This window comes from Macaca nemestrina, chromosome 2, assembly GCF_043159975.1.
Source record: "Macaca nemestrina isolate mMacNem1 chromosome 2, mMacNem.hap1, whole genome shotgun sequence".
Classification (NCBI taxonomy): Eukaryota; Metazoa; Chordata; class Mammalia; order Primates; family Cercopithecidae; genus Macaca; species Macaca nemestrina.
The window spans coordinates 618,469-634,547 of NC_092126.1; the positions used below are offsets into that span (position 1 = coordinate 618,469).

Consider the following 16,079-nt stretch of genomic DNA (forward strand, 5'->3'; position numbering starts at 1 on the left):
TCTCATTTAGTTTGATAAAAATACATTAATAAGGTTTCATAATATGTGCAAAATTTGAAATAAGCTGAAATTTCCATTTATTCCTATGGGAAAATTACTTGCAAACATGGCAAGTATTTCATTATGTAACATCTTCTAGAATTATTCCTTGCATAGTATGTTTTTGATTTTGTGGGTTTTTTTTTTTTTTTTCTGGAGACAGGAGTCTCGCTCTGTCACCCAGGCTGGAGGGCAGTGGTGCGATCTCGGCTCACTGCAACCTTCGCCTTCCAGGTTGAAGCGATTCTCCTGCCTCAGCCTCCTGAGTCACTGGATTACAGGCGTCTGCCACCACGCCCAGCTAATTTTTGTATTTTTAGTAGAGATGGGGTTTCACCATGTTGGCCAGGCTGGCCTACATATGTTAAAAATCATCCTGTCATGTGCTGAGTGCCATGTCTGGTGGCATATAATTTGGAGACTATACTGAGGCCTAATGCTGACAAATACAGTTTAAAAATACACACAGCTAAATTCTAAAGTTATATAAGGGTCAGTGGGTCTGTTGGGAACTGTAAATATAATGAGGCCTGTCTCTAAGCACTTACATAAAGACATTTTACTTTCATTCTATAAGATTGGGCATTGACTTAGATGTTGTAAGTTATACAATTTATTTTGAGATGGGGTCTCACTCTGTTGCCCAGGCTGGACTGCAGTGGTGCAGCCATGACTCACTGTAGCTTCGACCTCCCAGGCTCAAGTGATCCTCCCACCTCAGCCTCCTGAGTAGCTGGGAGTACAGGCATGTGTCACCATGCCTGGCTTTCTTTTTTTTTCAATTTTTGGGGGACAGGGTCTTGCTATGTTGCCCAGGCTGCTCTCAAACTCCTGGGCTCAAGTGATCCTCCTGCCTCGGCCTCCCAAAGTGCTGGGATTACAGGCGTGAGCCACCGCGCCCGGGCCATTACACAATTTTAAACCTGGTCAAGTGGTAATGTTCTGATGAATCTGTTTCTCTGCAAGAACAAGGAAGAAAACATTGCTTTGACCAGGTACTCAACATGATTTGATCCAAAGCTACTTTTAGATGCTACATTTACCTGATAAAAAAAGGAATAACATTATGTCCAAATGGATGCATTGGTAAAGAAAATCCAAAACAGTTAACAACTACAGAAACAAAATACATAACTAGTATCTTCCACTTACTTTATTTACTTGTTTTACAAAGGCAGTGAACACCAGAATATATCACCAACAACTAAGAGGGGTTCAAAATGCAGGGGAAGGAAAACCCAACTAGCTGAAACTGGAAGAAAAGCTCCTGTGTGGTGTTGAGAGCCCTTGGGCCCTTTTCCTACACCCATAATTGAGTATATAAAGGCACTAGTGGTGGAGCCAGATGGGGCGTTTTTTTTTTTTTTTTTTTTTTTTGAGACGGAGTTTTGCTTTTGTTGCCCAGGCTGGGGTGCAATGGCACGATCTCAGCTCACTACAACCTCTGCCTCCTGGGTTCAAGTGATTCTCCTGCCTCAGCCTCCCGAGTAGCTGGGATTACAGGCACGAGCCACCACACCTGGCTAATTTTGTATTTCTAGTAGAGACAAGGTTTCTCCATGTTGGTCAGGCTGTTCTCAAACTCCCAACTTCAGGTGATCTGCCCACTTCAGCCTCCCAAAGTGCTGAGATTACAGGCGTGAGCCACCACACACAGCTAGGAAGTTGTTTTTAAGATGCCGTAAGTGCTTTAATTCAGCCACAGAAACTGGCAGTTACCTGAAAGACATATAAGAAACTAGGCTTTCCCAAGCTCGAAGTGTATGTGCTGTGACTGCAATGTGTCTGCAGGCCCAGGTGTCCGCGGAGCAGCGTGAGGAGGGTGAGGAGGGTGAGGAGGGTGGGGAGGGAGGCTCAGTGAGACCAAAGCAGGCGATGCACAGCAGTGTGCTATCAGCTTAAGGATTTGGAACCTGTGTCTACAGGGCTTGTTTCTAATGTCTAGATAACAGGATGACATAGAACCATCTTCTATGATGGACTGGAGTTGAAGGGAGGCCTAGAAGACTGACCTTAAATACAACTGTATCTGTTTCACTGTTTTACTATGCAAAATTTGGGCCAGGCCCAGTGGCTCACTCCAGTAATCTCAGCACTTTGGAAGGCCGAGGCAGGAGGATCACTTGAGCCCAGGAGTTTCAGACCAGCCTGGGCAACACAGCGAGACCCCAACTCTTAAAAAAAAAAAGACTATGCAAAATCTAGGCCTTCTATATTATTTTTGTTTTGTCTTTGACAGAATAGTCCAGCTCCTCATAATACAGCTTTTCATTTTAAATGTGGGTGAAAAAATGCAGTGGGGCCATTACCCTCCCCCACCAAACATACAAATATCTAGCTTTGAACAGTGGTTTCGGGCAGGTACAGTGGCCACGCCTGTAATCCCAGCACTTTGGGAGGCCGAGGCGGGTGGATCACTTGCAGTCAGGAGTTTGAGACCAGTCTGGCCAGCATGGCAAAACCCCATCTCTACTAAAAATACAAAAAAGTAGCTGGGCGTGGTGGTGGGCACCTGTTGTCCCAGCTACTCAGGAGGCTGAGGCAAGAGAATCGCTTGAGCCCGGGAGGCGGAGGTTGCAGTGAGCCGAGATCGCGCCACTGCACTCCAGCCTGGTGACCGAACGGAACTCCTTCTCAAACAAAAACATGTGCAATGGTTGTTGAAAATGCAGATTCCTAGGCCTTACCCCAGACCTCCTGAATGTGAATCTGTATTTTAACAAACACTCCAGGAGATTCTAACGAACAACCAAGTTTAGAAACCAGCAGACCAGCTGTCTTGAGAGCAGGTAAAAACAACGGCACAGCATGCTTGTGCCTAACGCAGAAGATGTGCTTTCTGGTGTGTGAAATGAGCCTGCTCTCCAGGAAAACACAGCCAGGTCAGGTGTCGGGTTTTCAGTAACGAAAGAAGTTTCATCTGGGAAAACCAATGGTGTCTTTGTAAAAAAATTCAATGGAAATGGATATAACCTCCCCTAAAATGGAGAAATGATGCAAAATATTCCTGTTAGGAATCATGGAAACAGTCCCTTCTGAGAACACATAAGAGCTTTGTTTAAGCAGACAGCTGGCAGCAGCAATCACGTTGTCCTGTTCCTTGTTTTGGCCAGGCCAATGGCCCAAGGTCTTGGGAATCCTTAAACAGCAGATAACTGGTGCTGCTGTTGCTTGGGTGGGGCAAGTTCCAGGAGAGCCTGGACCGTCACTGCAACCTGGCTCAAACCTTTCTCTTCTAAAATGTGGAGAGGCAAACATAATTGCTCCTGAAATGGGACAACGCAACACACAAACAAAAAGAAAATCAATGAGTTTCACAGAACTGAAAGGAAAAAGCAAGCACTTCTCCCCTTCATAATAATCAATGAAGATAGGAAAATGTAGTACCTGGGACACCGACCTCAGTGGAAATCTGAGTGAGATACAGATGGTGACTGACGCTCACTGTCACTTTATTAATACAACTAAAAGTACATACAGATCATTTTCAAAATTGGGAAATTGACAAGTAGCGTATATTTATACATACAGCAGAGGAAAAACAGTACTGCAGTGTGAAAGCAACATCCTTTATTCTCTGATGAATAAAAGGCCAGTGCAGATCTATAAAATAGGAAATGTGAAAAATAGAAAAACAATTCCACGCTACCAGATGGCTCAACACTGAAAGATTTACACTTTAGCAGAAAGCACTTTGTAAGTTCCCTACCACAGGAATGCAAGATAGTTTGAAAACATAACTCAGCCTGCATGAGTTCTACACTGTCTGCATGATAATCCTGACTATGAAAACCAGGGTTCCCAGGCCAGGCAGGGCAAGAAACTCAGTGTATCCTGAGCTCTTGAGATTTAGATGTGTTTGAGAAACTTCCCCCTAATTTGAATAATTCATGGAAGGGCCTGTCTGAATTAAAAATCTGAATTACAGAATTAAAAAGAAATAGTATTTGAAAATGTAAAGTATTTAATATCCTGGTATTTAACAGCCTGAATTATTCCAGGGAACTACTACCTAAGCTTAGGCAGGAATATGTTGATTACCAACATCTATAAAGTGTTTACAATGTTTGCTTAAGGAAGTTAAGTAATACATCGAGTGTGTGCGCATCATTAATTTGTTAGGTTAATCCTTTCTTGTGAGAGAAAAAGGCAAATCTTAAGAACAGCACTTATCACTGGCTTTCTGTTAAGAGTAAATATTCAGAAAGAAAAGAGATTGCTCTTACAAAGAACAGAATATAGAATTCTGGTTCCACTAAAAAAAGATTACACATGTTTGTTAAAGAAGACTAGTTTTTTTTTTTTTTTTTTTTTTTTTTTTGCTTTTCATTGAGACATTACTACGAAATTTTACAAAACCAGTTACAATAAAATATATAACAAGTATTTATTTTTGAGGCAGTTACTGGTACTTGTGCTTACTTTTTATTTAATACTTATCTTGATAAAATGAGGTAACTGTAATCTTTTGATCTAATAAAACTAGCAACTCTGTAGAAATACTGAGTGCAACTGCACGTCTAGATAAATTATTTTTAAAATGAACCTGCCGAGTGTTTTGTTTTGCTGTTGGAAGAGACATGCTTTCTCCAAGGCTGATTCCCTGATCTCTTCCTCTCAGTAGCGCCCTAGGACCTGTGTGGCCTGGTGTTGACACTCGGAGCCTATGCTTTCTAGAGCACACTTACCTTCCAGCTGGGCTAGAGGGAGTGCTGTGTGTTCTCCAGAGAATGTACAATTACAGCCCCTAAACCATGAGAGCCTGTGTGTGTTTTTTAACAGGTGTTCCAACTCTGAGACACCTTAAAAATAAAACCAACCCAGCTCCCCAAAGTCTGAAAGGCACCTACTAACACAGAAAACTGAAGCTTTCATCATCACAGTGTTCAGTGTTTGAGCATTAACAGTGAACAGTCTTTTCACCTGTGAAAACAGCTGTCCCATTTCACATGGAAGAAAACCAAAGCAATGAGCCTCTCAGGCTGAATTCTACAACTGCATGTCGTGCTCCTCACAATCTCTCCGCCTACTTGAGTTCATTCTTTATCCCAATTTTGTTAACACAGTTCAGAAGTTTCCTGAATATTCAGAAACACGACTTATGAAATTAGAATCTAACCACAATTATAAAGTAGTTTCCAGCATTAATGTCTAGCAGCTAAACGCTAAGCATTCAGAAAGAACCAGACAGTATTCACTGCCTTGAGTACAGAACAGGGACTGCTGCCCTACTACTTCTCCTGCTACAGTTTCACTATTAAGAAGGTTAGAAATCACATGAATTCCAATTTTAAACAGAATGCTGGGAGTGAGTCTGTTACACATAACAAACACAGTCAATCTGGCCGGGTGTCCACCCTGAGAGGCCAGCTCCAGCCCATCTGCTCGTGTGCACCACGTGCAACGTATGGATTGGGCTCAGAATAGCAGTCTAGGAAATCCACGTGATCTTTAAACTGAACATTCTGACCAAACTAAAATTATTAAAACGACGGCCAATACCTTCCAAACGTCCAGACCGCAAATGCTTAGACGGACCTGTGCCTACCCACCAAGGGGGGATTCAGGGTTTCCGGACACAGTTCAAAGCAGAAATCTAAGTGACCGGGTCCTGCCAGAACCAGAAAAGGCACGATGATCTTCCTCATGAGCAGCTGCTGAAATGGCTCAGTCACTCCACAATGTCAACACTTGTGCTGAGACATGGAAAAATGGCCAGATGGGGGTTGTACTGTGTGACTTGGAAATAAAGCTCTACCTGTCATATTCGTTTATGGGAAGAGAAACAAGGCCACAGGCCAGGAGAATATTCGTTTATGGGAAGAGAAACAAGGCCACAGGCCAGGAGAATGGGCGGATGGCCAGGAGAAAAAGATGCTGGTCTTTTACTCTTTGTCAGCAAAATGTCTGCTAATGCGACAAGTTCACACCAGAGAACTTCATGCTAAGTTTTGTCTATAAAAGAAATTAATATTTTGTACTAAGTGATGTCTATGTAAGAAATCAATATTTTCTGTTTGGTATTGTGAAGGTGTGTGGTTTGTGGCTTATGTATAAAGAACTTTTTGTGTAGGAGTGACGGGCTGCACATCTGCAAATGTAAGGAAAGGATTTGTCTCCTTTACCGGTGAGCTCTTTGAGGGCCAGCAGGGAGAAAAAGCACTTATATAAATACTTCTGAATGACAAACAAACCTCCTTTACTCAGCACAGGAATGAGGTGGAAAGTCACCGGAGTGCAATCTTTCAGCTAGAGGGGAAGAGCCAGTAATAAAGCATACAGAGAGTTAACATGACAGTACAGTAAAATGCCACAAAACCCAGAAGCTGGATAGAGAGACAGACAAAACTGGATTCTTCTGGGTGTGCCCCAAGAGAAAGTAGTGTTTCAACAGTTCTTTTAACGCTGAGGTTTAGCTGAAGGATGTCGGAAGGGGAACAAAGATTGTCCTGTCCAAAGTGTAAGCAGGAAAGGAAAACAGAAAAACAAAGTCAGTGGATCAGAAATGCAGATCTGAGTATAGAATTCAATATGATCATCTCAGTCATATTCACATATACACATCCTGTAACATTTTTACCTTGAGGAACAAAAATAAAACGCTGAAAACCCAAACTACAAAGAATCTTCTATATGCTGAGCTTGATCTTACTACTAAATAGCAGAATAAAATTTGCGTGTTGGTGACTAGTCTGAACATTACGAATACAATACACAGGCTGGGCGCGGTGACTCACGCCTATAATCCCAGCACTTTGGAAGGCTGAGGTGGGCGGATTACGAGGTCAAGAGATCGAGACCATCCTGGCTAACACGGTGAAACCTCGTCTCTACTAAAAATACAGAAAGTGAGCTGGGCGTGGTAGCGGCGCCTGTAGTCCCAGCTACTCGGGAGGCTGAGGCAGGAGAATGGCGGGAACCCGGGAGGCGGAGCTTGCAGTGAGCTGAGATCGCACCACTGCACTCCAGCCTGGGTGACAGAGTGAGACTCCATCAAAAAAAAACAAAAAACAAAAAAACAAAAAACAAAACACCAATACAATACACAGAAGTGGATGTTGGTTTAGGGTCGTGTGAGGCCTGAGAGCAGTGAGGTGTGTGTGAAGCAACGTCTCTCCTGACTCATTCTCCTCTATTAAAAAAAAAGCAGGTCAGAAGCAAGGACAAAAACTGCAGAGGCTGAGGTGAGGGACGCTTTCGGAGAAAGCCAGGTACATCAAAAAGGTTCAAAGACTGAGGAAAGCCTCATGATCTGGGTGCAGTTCACTGCCTAGAAGCCAAACGCATTCAATGACTCGGCATTCCTCTAAAAATCAGGGGGTGTCTATTGTAACCAAGTCCAGCTCAGGAATGTGTTCGAAATGAACAGAGAGCTGGTAAGGGCCTCAGAGATCATCCAAACCCTCCATTTTACAGATTGCAAAATTCACTAAATAAATACAAACATCAGTGGACTTGACAACAGGGAGACATCCTTTAACACATAACATAACAACTCTGGGACAACAGATACTGGACTCAGATATGTTTTTAATCACCCATTATGGTTTTTTTGAATGTAGCATATTTAATAAAAGCATAAAAATAAAGCAAATACCCATATGCCCAATGTCATCAGAGGTTTTTAATAATTGCCTTGTCCTTTAGTATTTCATTCATACTTTAACTTGTATAACACTTTAAAAGTTATACAGAGAAAGGAAATTATTTGTCTTTATATATCTCATCTGGGTATAGAATCTGACAAAATACTTATAATACTGTTTTCTGTTTTACATTTTCAAAAGTGATCGTTATTACCTTCCCAATTTTCAAGTCACACAGAGCAAAATGGGGATGTTTAAGTAAAGGCCAGAATGACCAGAAGCACAGGAGGAAAAGGAAGAAGGGAAGATAGAAGTTTCTTCTCTTCCTTTGGCAGTGGGACCTGAGAAGGCGAGCTCGAACCTATGAGTTTGTGCGTTTATTCATTTTCTTTCACTTTGTTCTAGACAAATGATTAATTTTTCAGCAGCAGTAGCAGCATACTAGGAACCCGTCTAAAACTGGCCGTGGTTGTGGTGGGGACCTGGGTGGAGGGCGGAAGGCGGAAGGGGAGAAGGAAGGGGCAGCCTATGAGGAATGTCCACTTCCTCTTTGTGGAGGGAGAGGGAGGGAGGATGCCTCAAAACCTCAGTCTAACCACTCTGGAAAAAGACTCAGTCTTTTAAAACTGTATTATTTTTTTCTCTGTACTTGCCTTCCAACAGCACAGCTCTGGTAGGAACAGGGGCAAGCTGGCCCATAATAAACATGGTCACCCACGGCATACCAGTGGACAGGTACAATGACTGTAATCGCTGGTAAACAGTACTTTTAACAGGTTTTGACATTGGTTGGGTCAACATGACTTGTCTGAGCGGGGCCATATTCAGCACTCTCCTATCAATTTCGCAGTTCCCATTCTGCACCAACCCATGCCATACTCTCTTTGTTTAAAGACTCTGGCAGGGAACTAGAGCAGACACTAGATGTTTGTGTAGCAGGAACCTCTTCAGGAAGCAGAAGGGAAGAACTGGAGGCTAATGTGCAGTATTAGAACAAACTTGTTTAAAAGAACGTATGTTGTTTCTTCAGAAGCCGTATTCAGTGCTCTCAAAATATTTAAAAAGGTTTGTTCTAAAAGAGGAGCCTTTATCAAACAACATAACATAAACATGAAAATTTTGCTTTGAATTTGTCCATAGGAATCAAAAAGGTCTTTGCTAACTACCACTTTATGTAAATTTCCATTCTTTTACAATTCAGTTTTTAAAAAGAAAAAACAGCAAAAGAAAAAAGTAAAAAATAAATAGTAGAATGATGATCTACCTTCATAAGAGAAAAACCACCCTGGGAATCCTGCTGGCTGATGCAGATGCTCTGTGGAGCTGGGCGCTCGCTCTTTCACCTTGTAACACGTGAAAGAGCTGAAAGAGAAGGTCACTCTTTGGACAAGTGACGCTGAGGCCTTTCTAACTCCTGGTTAGTTAGAAAGAGGTGTGGTGAAATGCGTAAAGAGAATCACTGTCATGAAAGCGACAGGAACAGGATCTAAACTCTGAGAGAAATGGTGGAGCTGCTGCTGAGCCCCGGGGCCACCCCTGAGTTACTGAGACCTAATTAGAAGGTGATAGAAAAGAGTCATGTTTTCCTCCTTCATGCTATAGACAAAATGTTAACAAGACTTGTAATGGTCGTGGTTAATGAAAAAGTATCGCACGGCACCAAGTTGTTTATTTCTTTAAATTTGTCTTTATACCATGTAATATTCCTTAGTAGTATAATGCTTCGTTGGTTTACTATAATTGCTTTTTAAAGGGGTTATTGATTAAGAGTATATCAAGTTTACTTCCCTTAATCACATCTATAAATAAATTTAACTATCGGTAATATTAAAGGGCAATAAAGTTATAACTGAGCTGGAGGCAACTAATCCTCACAGCAGGACAACAGCTCAGAGACAGCCTGTTTGTTGCAAGCCAGGCTCCAAAGAACGAGCTTCATGGAAGAGCCGATGGATCCGAGTGAAGCCCGTCATTCAGTTAGTCGTGCTCCCGTCATTCAGTTAGTCGTGCTCCCGTCATTCAGTTAGTCGTGCTCCCGTCATTCAGTTAGTCGTGCTCCCGTCATTCAGTTAGTTGTGCTCCTGTCATTCAGTTAGTCGTGCTCCCGTCATTCAGTTAATCGTGCTCCTGTCATTCAGTTAGTCGTGCTGTTCTCGCGTTACTTAATCTGAACCACTGTCCTAAGGTTGTATATCAGGTGTTAGTTAACATTAGAAGAAATAAGTGAAGTATACAAAGGAACGCTAGGCTGTCTTTTCAACATTTCTGGAGTCTAAAACATTTTAAAAAGTATCAAAGCAAAGGTCAGAACACCGAGGCCAGCTGCAGCACTCTCCATCTGGGATAGACTGACTTTTTGAAGGATGTAGTTGTCAAATAGCAAGTGGGAAAGTTTAGGAAAATAATTACTCTAAATTACTTATAATTATTTCAATTTATACATTTATAATTTCTTTGTGTGGTCCTTGGAAATAATTAAGGAAAACTGTTCAAAAGTATACTGACTCTTGTAACCCAAAGTCATGTTAATTAGGATCGACTTAGCTCAGAGCTAGTCCTGTAAGATTTTAAAGATTTGCATTTCTAAAATTTTAGCACAACCAAGTCTATTTAGGCAACATAAAAAATGATAAATTTATTACCTGAGGTACACCAATTTTTCTGCAAGCTTCTAGGAAATTCTCCACATTTCGCCTGCATTTCGCCATTGTTAATTTAGGCTGAAATGAGGAAAAGAAAATGTGTTACTAGAGAAGTTTTGTTTTTGGGACAGGGTCTCACTCTGTCACCCAGTCTGGAGTGCAGTGGCGCAAGCTTGGCTCACTGTGTCCTTGACCTCTCGGGCTCAGGTGATCCTCCCACCTTAGCCTCCCAAGTAGCTGGCTGTAGCTGCAAGCCGTCATACCTGGGTAATTTCTGTACAGACAGGGTTTCACCACATTGCCCAGGCTGGTCTTGAATTTCTGAGTTCAAGCAATCTGCCTGCCTCAGCCTCCCAAAGTGCTAGGATCAGAGGCATGAGCTACAGGCCCAGCCTGCTAGCAACATAAAAAATATTTGCTAACTTTAAAAATACCCTTGGCAATCGCTTCGTAACTCTCAGTGCTGTAGACTAGGGGGTCGGCAAACTTTTCTTTAAAGGATCAGATAATAAACGTTAGTTTTGAAGGCCACAAGAACTGTTGCAACGCCGGATGCAGTGGCTCAGGCCTGTAATCCCAGTACTTTGGGAGGCCAAGGCGGGCGGATCACCTGAGGTTGGGAGTTTGAGACCAGTCTGACGATCATGGAGAGACCCCGTCTCTACCAATAATACAAAAATTAGCTGGGTGTAGAGGTGGGCACGTGTAATCCCAGCTACTCGGGAGGCTGAGGCACAAGAATTGCTTGAACCCGGGAACCCGGGAGGCAGAGGTTGTGGTGAGCCGAGATCGCGCCACTGCACTCCAGCCTGGGCAACAAGAGGGAAACTCCGTCTCAAAAAAAAAAAAAAAAAAAAAAAAAAAAAAGAGAGAACTGTTGCAACCACTCAATTCTGCTAGGAGCTTGAAAGCAACTATAGACAATATGCAAACAAGAAAGTGTGGCTGGGTTCCAATGAAACTTTATTTACAACAATAAGTGCTGGCTTGTGGGCAGTAGCTTGTCACCTCACACTTTAGAAATTGGCTTTGATTTTGTAAGGCAAGTACTAAATAGAAAAACTTTGAAAGAATAAAAAAAATTTTTTTTTCCATTTTAAAACAATGTAACACTAAAGCAGCAGTCCTCAACCTTTTTGGCACCAGGGACTGGTTTCATGGAAGATGATTTTTCCATGGACAGGGATGGAGTTGGGGGATGGTTTCAGGATGATTCAAGCACATTACATTCGTTGTGTATTTTATTTCTATTGTTACATTACAATATATAATGAAATAATCATACATACTGAAATCTACCATAATGTAGTCAGTGGGAGCCCTGGGTTGTTCACCTGTAACTACATAGGCCCATCTGGGGGTGACAGGAGACAGTGACAGATCATCGGGGATTAGATTCTCATAAGGGGCACGTGACCTAGATCCCTTCCTCGCATGCACAGTTCACACCAGCCTTCATGCTCCGAGAATCTAACACTGCTGCTGATCTGACGGGAGGCAGAGCCCAGGCGGTGATGTGAGTAATGGGGAGAGGCTGTAAATACAGATGAAGCTTTGCTCACTGGCCCACTGCTCACCTCCTGCTGTGCGGCCCAGTTCCTAACAGGCCACAGACTGGTACCCATTTGTGGCCCAGGGGTTGGGGACCCCTGCACTAAAGAAAACTTGGAGGAACAGCCAAAAAAATTAATTACCCATAGTTCATCATGTAAATATAACTACAACACTTGATTCATTTCCTTTCAGTCTTTTTCTTTCTTTCTTTTTTTTTTTTTTTTTGAGACAGAGTCTTGCTCTGTCACCCAGGCTGGAGTGCAGTGGCGCGATCTTGGCTCACTAGAAGCTCCACCTCTTGGACTCAAGTGATTCTCCTGCTTCAGCCTCCCAAGTAGCTGGGACTACAGGTGTGCACCACCACACACAGCTAATTTTTGTATTTTTAGTAGAGATGCAGTTTCACTATGTTGGCCAGGATGGTCTCAATCTCTTGACCTTGTGATCCGCCCACCTTGGCCTCCCAAAGTGCTGGGATTACAAGTGTGAGCCACTGCACCCGGCCCTTTCTTTCTTTTTTAGGGTCAGGGTCTCGCTCTGTTGCCCAGGTTGTTCTGCAGTGGCATGATCGTGGCTCACTGCAACCTCAAACTCCTGGGCCCAAGGGATCCTCCTGCCACAGCCTCCTGAGTAGTAGGTGCACACCTAATTTTTTTAAGTTTTTTTGTAGAGACAGGGTCACTGTATTGCCCAGGCTGGTCTTAAACTCCTGGCCACAGGTGATCCTCCTGCCTGTCTCCTTCTCAGCTTCAGCTTGATCCCACAGGGAGCTCACAAGTGTGAACCACATGACACGCCCTCCTTGAGGTAGGAGGGCTCAGCCCCATGCTTGTCAGTCATTGGCTATAGGCTAGGGTAAAAGCAAGGGGGCCTAGGACAGGTCCCTAAAACACATTGGGGGAAGAGTATATGACATCTGCAAGTTTTGGATGGTGTAGTTAAAATACACATACAGATACAGACACATAAAGCAAGTATGGCAAAATGCAAGCAATGTCAGAGCTAGGTGTAGACTTTAACGGTGTTCGTTGTATGATTCCTTCCACTTTTCTGAAGGTTGAAACTTTCTCATGATAAAAACGTGAGGAAAACAGAGGAGAGCTGTCAACCCAAAGCCTGTTCTTTTGTGGACTGCCATCTGATACTGATGTCCAGACCTGACCAGCAGTGCAGAGAACCTGCCAGTTATCTCGAATACGTTTTCTCCCTCACCTTCCACCTGAGGTTGGTCACAGATCATGGCAATTTTACCTCTGAACCATCTTCCCTTTCACTGCCCTATTAATCCAGGCTTGTTATCCTCCTGGCCTGGACTAATACAACAGCCTTTTAATTGGGCATCTTTCTTTTCTTTTTTCTTGAGACGGAGTCTCGCTCTGTCTTGCCCAGGCTGGAGTATAGTGCAGTGGCGTGCTAGCTCACTGCAGCCTCCGCCTCCCAGGTTCAAGTGATTCTCCTGCCTCAGCCTCCCGAGTAGCTGCGATTACAGATGTGTGAACCACTCCTGGCTAATTTTGTATTTTTAGTAGAGATAGGGTTTCACCATGTTGGCAGGCTGGTCTCGAACCCCTAACCTCAGGTGATCCACCAGCCTCGGGCTCCCAAAATGCTGGGATTACAGGCGTGAGCCACTGCACCCAGCCTCTTTTCCTTTTTCTTTTAAGAAACAAGATCTTGCTATAGCACCCAAGCTAGTCTCAAACTCCTGGGCTCATAGGATCCTCAGGCCTCAGACTCCCAAGTAGCTGGGACTACAGGCACGAGCCACTGAGCCTGGCTTGGGCATCTTTCTAGTGTACCACCTTTAATTTATCCATTTCTCATTTAGCACGGAATTCTTTTTTTTTTTTCTTTGAGACAGGGTCTTGCTCTCTCACCCAGGCTGGAGTGCACTGGCACAATCACTGCTCACTGCAGCCTCGAACTCCCAGGCTCAAGTGATCCTCCCACATCAGCCTCCTGAGTAGCTGGGACTATAGGCACGTGCCACCATGCCCAGATAATTTTTGTATTTTTGATAGAGACGGGTTTTGCCATATTGTCCTGGCTGGTCTCAAACTCCTGGGCTCAAGCAATCCGTCTGCCTCGGCCTCCCAAAGTGCTAAGATTATAAGCATGAGCCACCGCGCCCAGCCTAGATTCATCATTCTAAACTGCAATTATAATCATGGTATTCCCTCTTTAATTCAGTGTTTCCTCATTGTCTGTACTAGGGTAAACTTTCTTGACATGCTTCATAAGACCTTTGTACCACAGTCCCAGCTTACCTCTCTAGCCTTACCCCTTCCCATTTTTATCTACAACCCTGTGCATGATCCATTCTGAACAATTTACCAATTCCTTAAGTAAGCCATAACTTTCCTTAGCTTCTGAATCTAGAAATCCTATGCCCAGGAGGCCTCCTTCCCTCTCTGTACTGCTGGAAAATTCCTTCTTAAACTTCAAGAATTAGTTCAAATTTTGCCCATTCTGGGAAGGCTCCCCTGAACTCTCCAGGCGGGTTAAGTGGCCCGTTTTTGTATCCCTATAACACACATTGTACACGCCTTTCTTAGAACATTTATCACACTGCATACATGTCTGTTTCTTCTCCAGTAGAAGGGAGACCAGGAAGGTAGAGACTGGACTCTTTGTATCTGTATCCTTAATATCTAGCACAGTGCTTAAGAAATGTCTGTCCACTGTGCTTAACAAATGATCTGATGAATAGCCAAGGCTTTTTAGCATTATCAACTTACTACAGCTGGTGAGGGAACGTGAATGCTTGGGACAGATCGAGGTCGCACATGATTAGCCAAATGGCAAAGAACAACACCATCAGTTAGAGCTGCTCCAAGATCACAAGGCAGAGCCACTTTCAACCGGTACTCAATATGCTGAAAGAACAAAAACCACGTAATACATTAACTGAAGAATGATTGGCATATACATAAGGGAGTTACAATGAAATCTAATTAGAAATCAAGATAAAAAGGAAATAAGTACCACAATATCCATTTCATCCCTCTATCCTAAGTCTAACTTAAGGAGATCTAATATATATGAATGGCAGCCAGGCCATAGTGGTACAAAGTACAACAAAAATTCATTTACAACTTTCTGATTTAAAAAAAAAAACTAGATTCTCCTTCAATTCCAAAATAAAGTCAAGAGCCAATCACTCACTATAGGTGTAAGTGTGGTATTTATATATGTGTGCACACACATATAAATTATTAATCTGACGATATTTCTTTATAACATGAAGTAGAAAAAAAAGGAAAAACTTTAAATGAGTAGAGCTAGGAACTGAGCTTTATAGAATAAGCCATCTCATTTTTTAAGTAAATCGCTGAAAAGAATTTCCTTAATAGTAAAGTGTTTTACATTCATCACAAAACATGGCACACAATGGCACCTGTTGATTCCATTAAAAATTACAGCCGGGCACGGAAGCTCATGCCTGGAATCCCAGCACTTTGGGAGGTGAAGGTCAGTGGATCACCTGAGGTCAGGAGTTCAAGACCAGCCTGGCCAACATGGTGAAACTCCTTCTCTACTAAAAATACAAAAATTAGCTGGGTGCAGTGATGGGCACCTATAATTCCAGCTACTCAGGAGGCTGAGGAAGAAGAACTGCTGGAACCCAGGAAGCGCAGGCTGCAGTGACCCAGGATCGCGCCACTGAACTCCAGCCTGGGTGACAGAGCGAGACTCCGTCTAAAAAAATAAATAAATAAAAATGATGTGTCAAATCAAGACCTGATTACAGGATTATGGTCTATAGCAGTAACACTGAAAAAGTATAAATCAAAGGCAATGTATATACTTTACGCAGCTGATCTATTAATTCCAGCTCTTCTTCTCTCTGTCTTGAATTCTGTCTTGTTATGGAATCTGCAGAATCAGTGGTAGGTGCAGCAGATGGAGGAAGGGGTGAAGCATGACCTATAAAAATATTAATATGTAAGACAGAAAGGCAACTGGCAGTGCTAGGAAAACATTCAGATCTGCCTCATCACAGTTTTCCTGCAAGCACACTATATTGCTTCCTACTTTCCGGATTGACTTTTCAAAAGGGCTTTTACTATGGAGATTTTCAAATATACACAACAGAGAATAGTATAGAAAACTACATAATGTTCGTTACCCAGTTGACTCAACTACTTGTGTTTGATTACAGCCACTTAAAAATGTTTTTATTGAAAATTAATACACATACAGAAAAATAAACAAATCGTAAGCACAGTGCTCAATAAATTCTCCTCACCAAGTGAAC

At 42.8% G+C, this 16,079-nt stretch overlaps 1 protein-coding gene across 8 annotated transcripts in view; it reads right to left on the reverse strand.

Annotated features, from left to right (window-relative positions):
- LOC105470755 (leucine rich repeats and calponin homology domain containing 3) overlaps nt 1-16,079 on the reverse strand; it is a 101,725-nt gene that overhangs the window by 1,343 nt on the left and 84,303 nt on the right. For 4 of the 8 annotated variants that reach the window (XM_071090523.1, XM_071090527.1, XM_071090524.1 and 1 more), the window contains 4 exons: nt 15,630-15,748; nt 14,560-14,697; nt 10,268-10,345; nt 6,219-6,488 (listed from right to left, as the gene is read on the reverse strand). In XM_071090523.1, coding sequence (XP_070946624.1) covers nt 6,285-6,488; nt 10,268-10,345; nt 14,560-14,697; nt 15,630-15,748 — 539 coding nt within the window. In that variant the 3' untranslated portion in view covers nt 6,219-6,284. Of the gene's footprint in view, nt 1-160; nt 3,306-6,218; nt 6,489-10,267; nt 10,346-14,559; nt 14,698-15,629; nt 15,749-16,079 lie in introns of those variants that run through there. The other 4 variants (XM_011722937.3, XM_011722940.3, XM_071090528.1 and 1 more) reach the window with 3 other exon arrangements.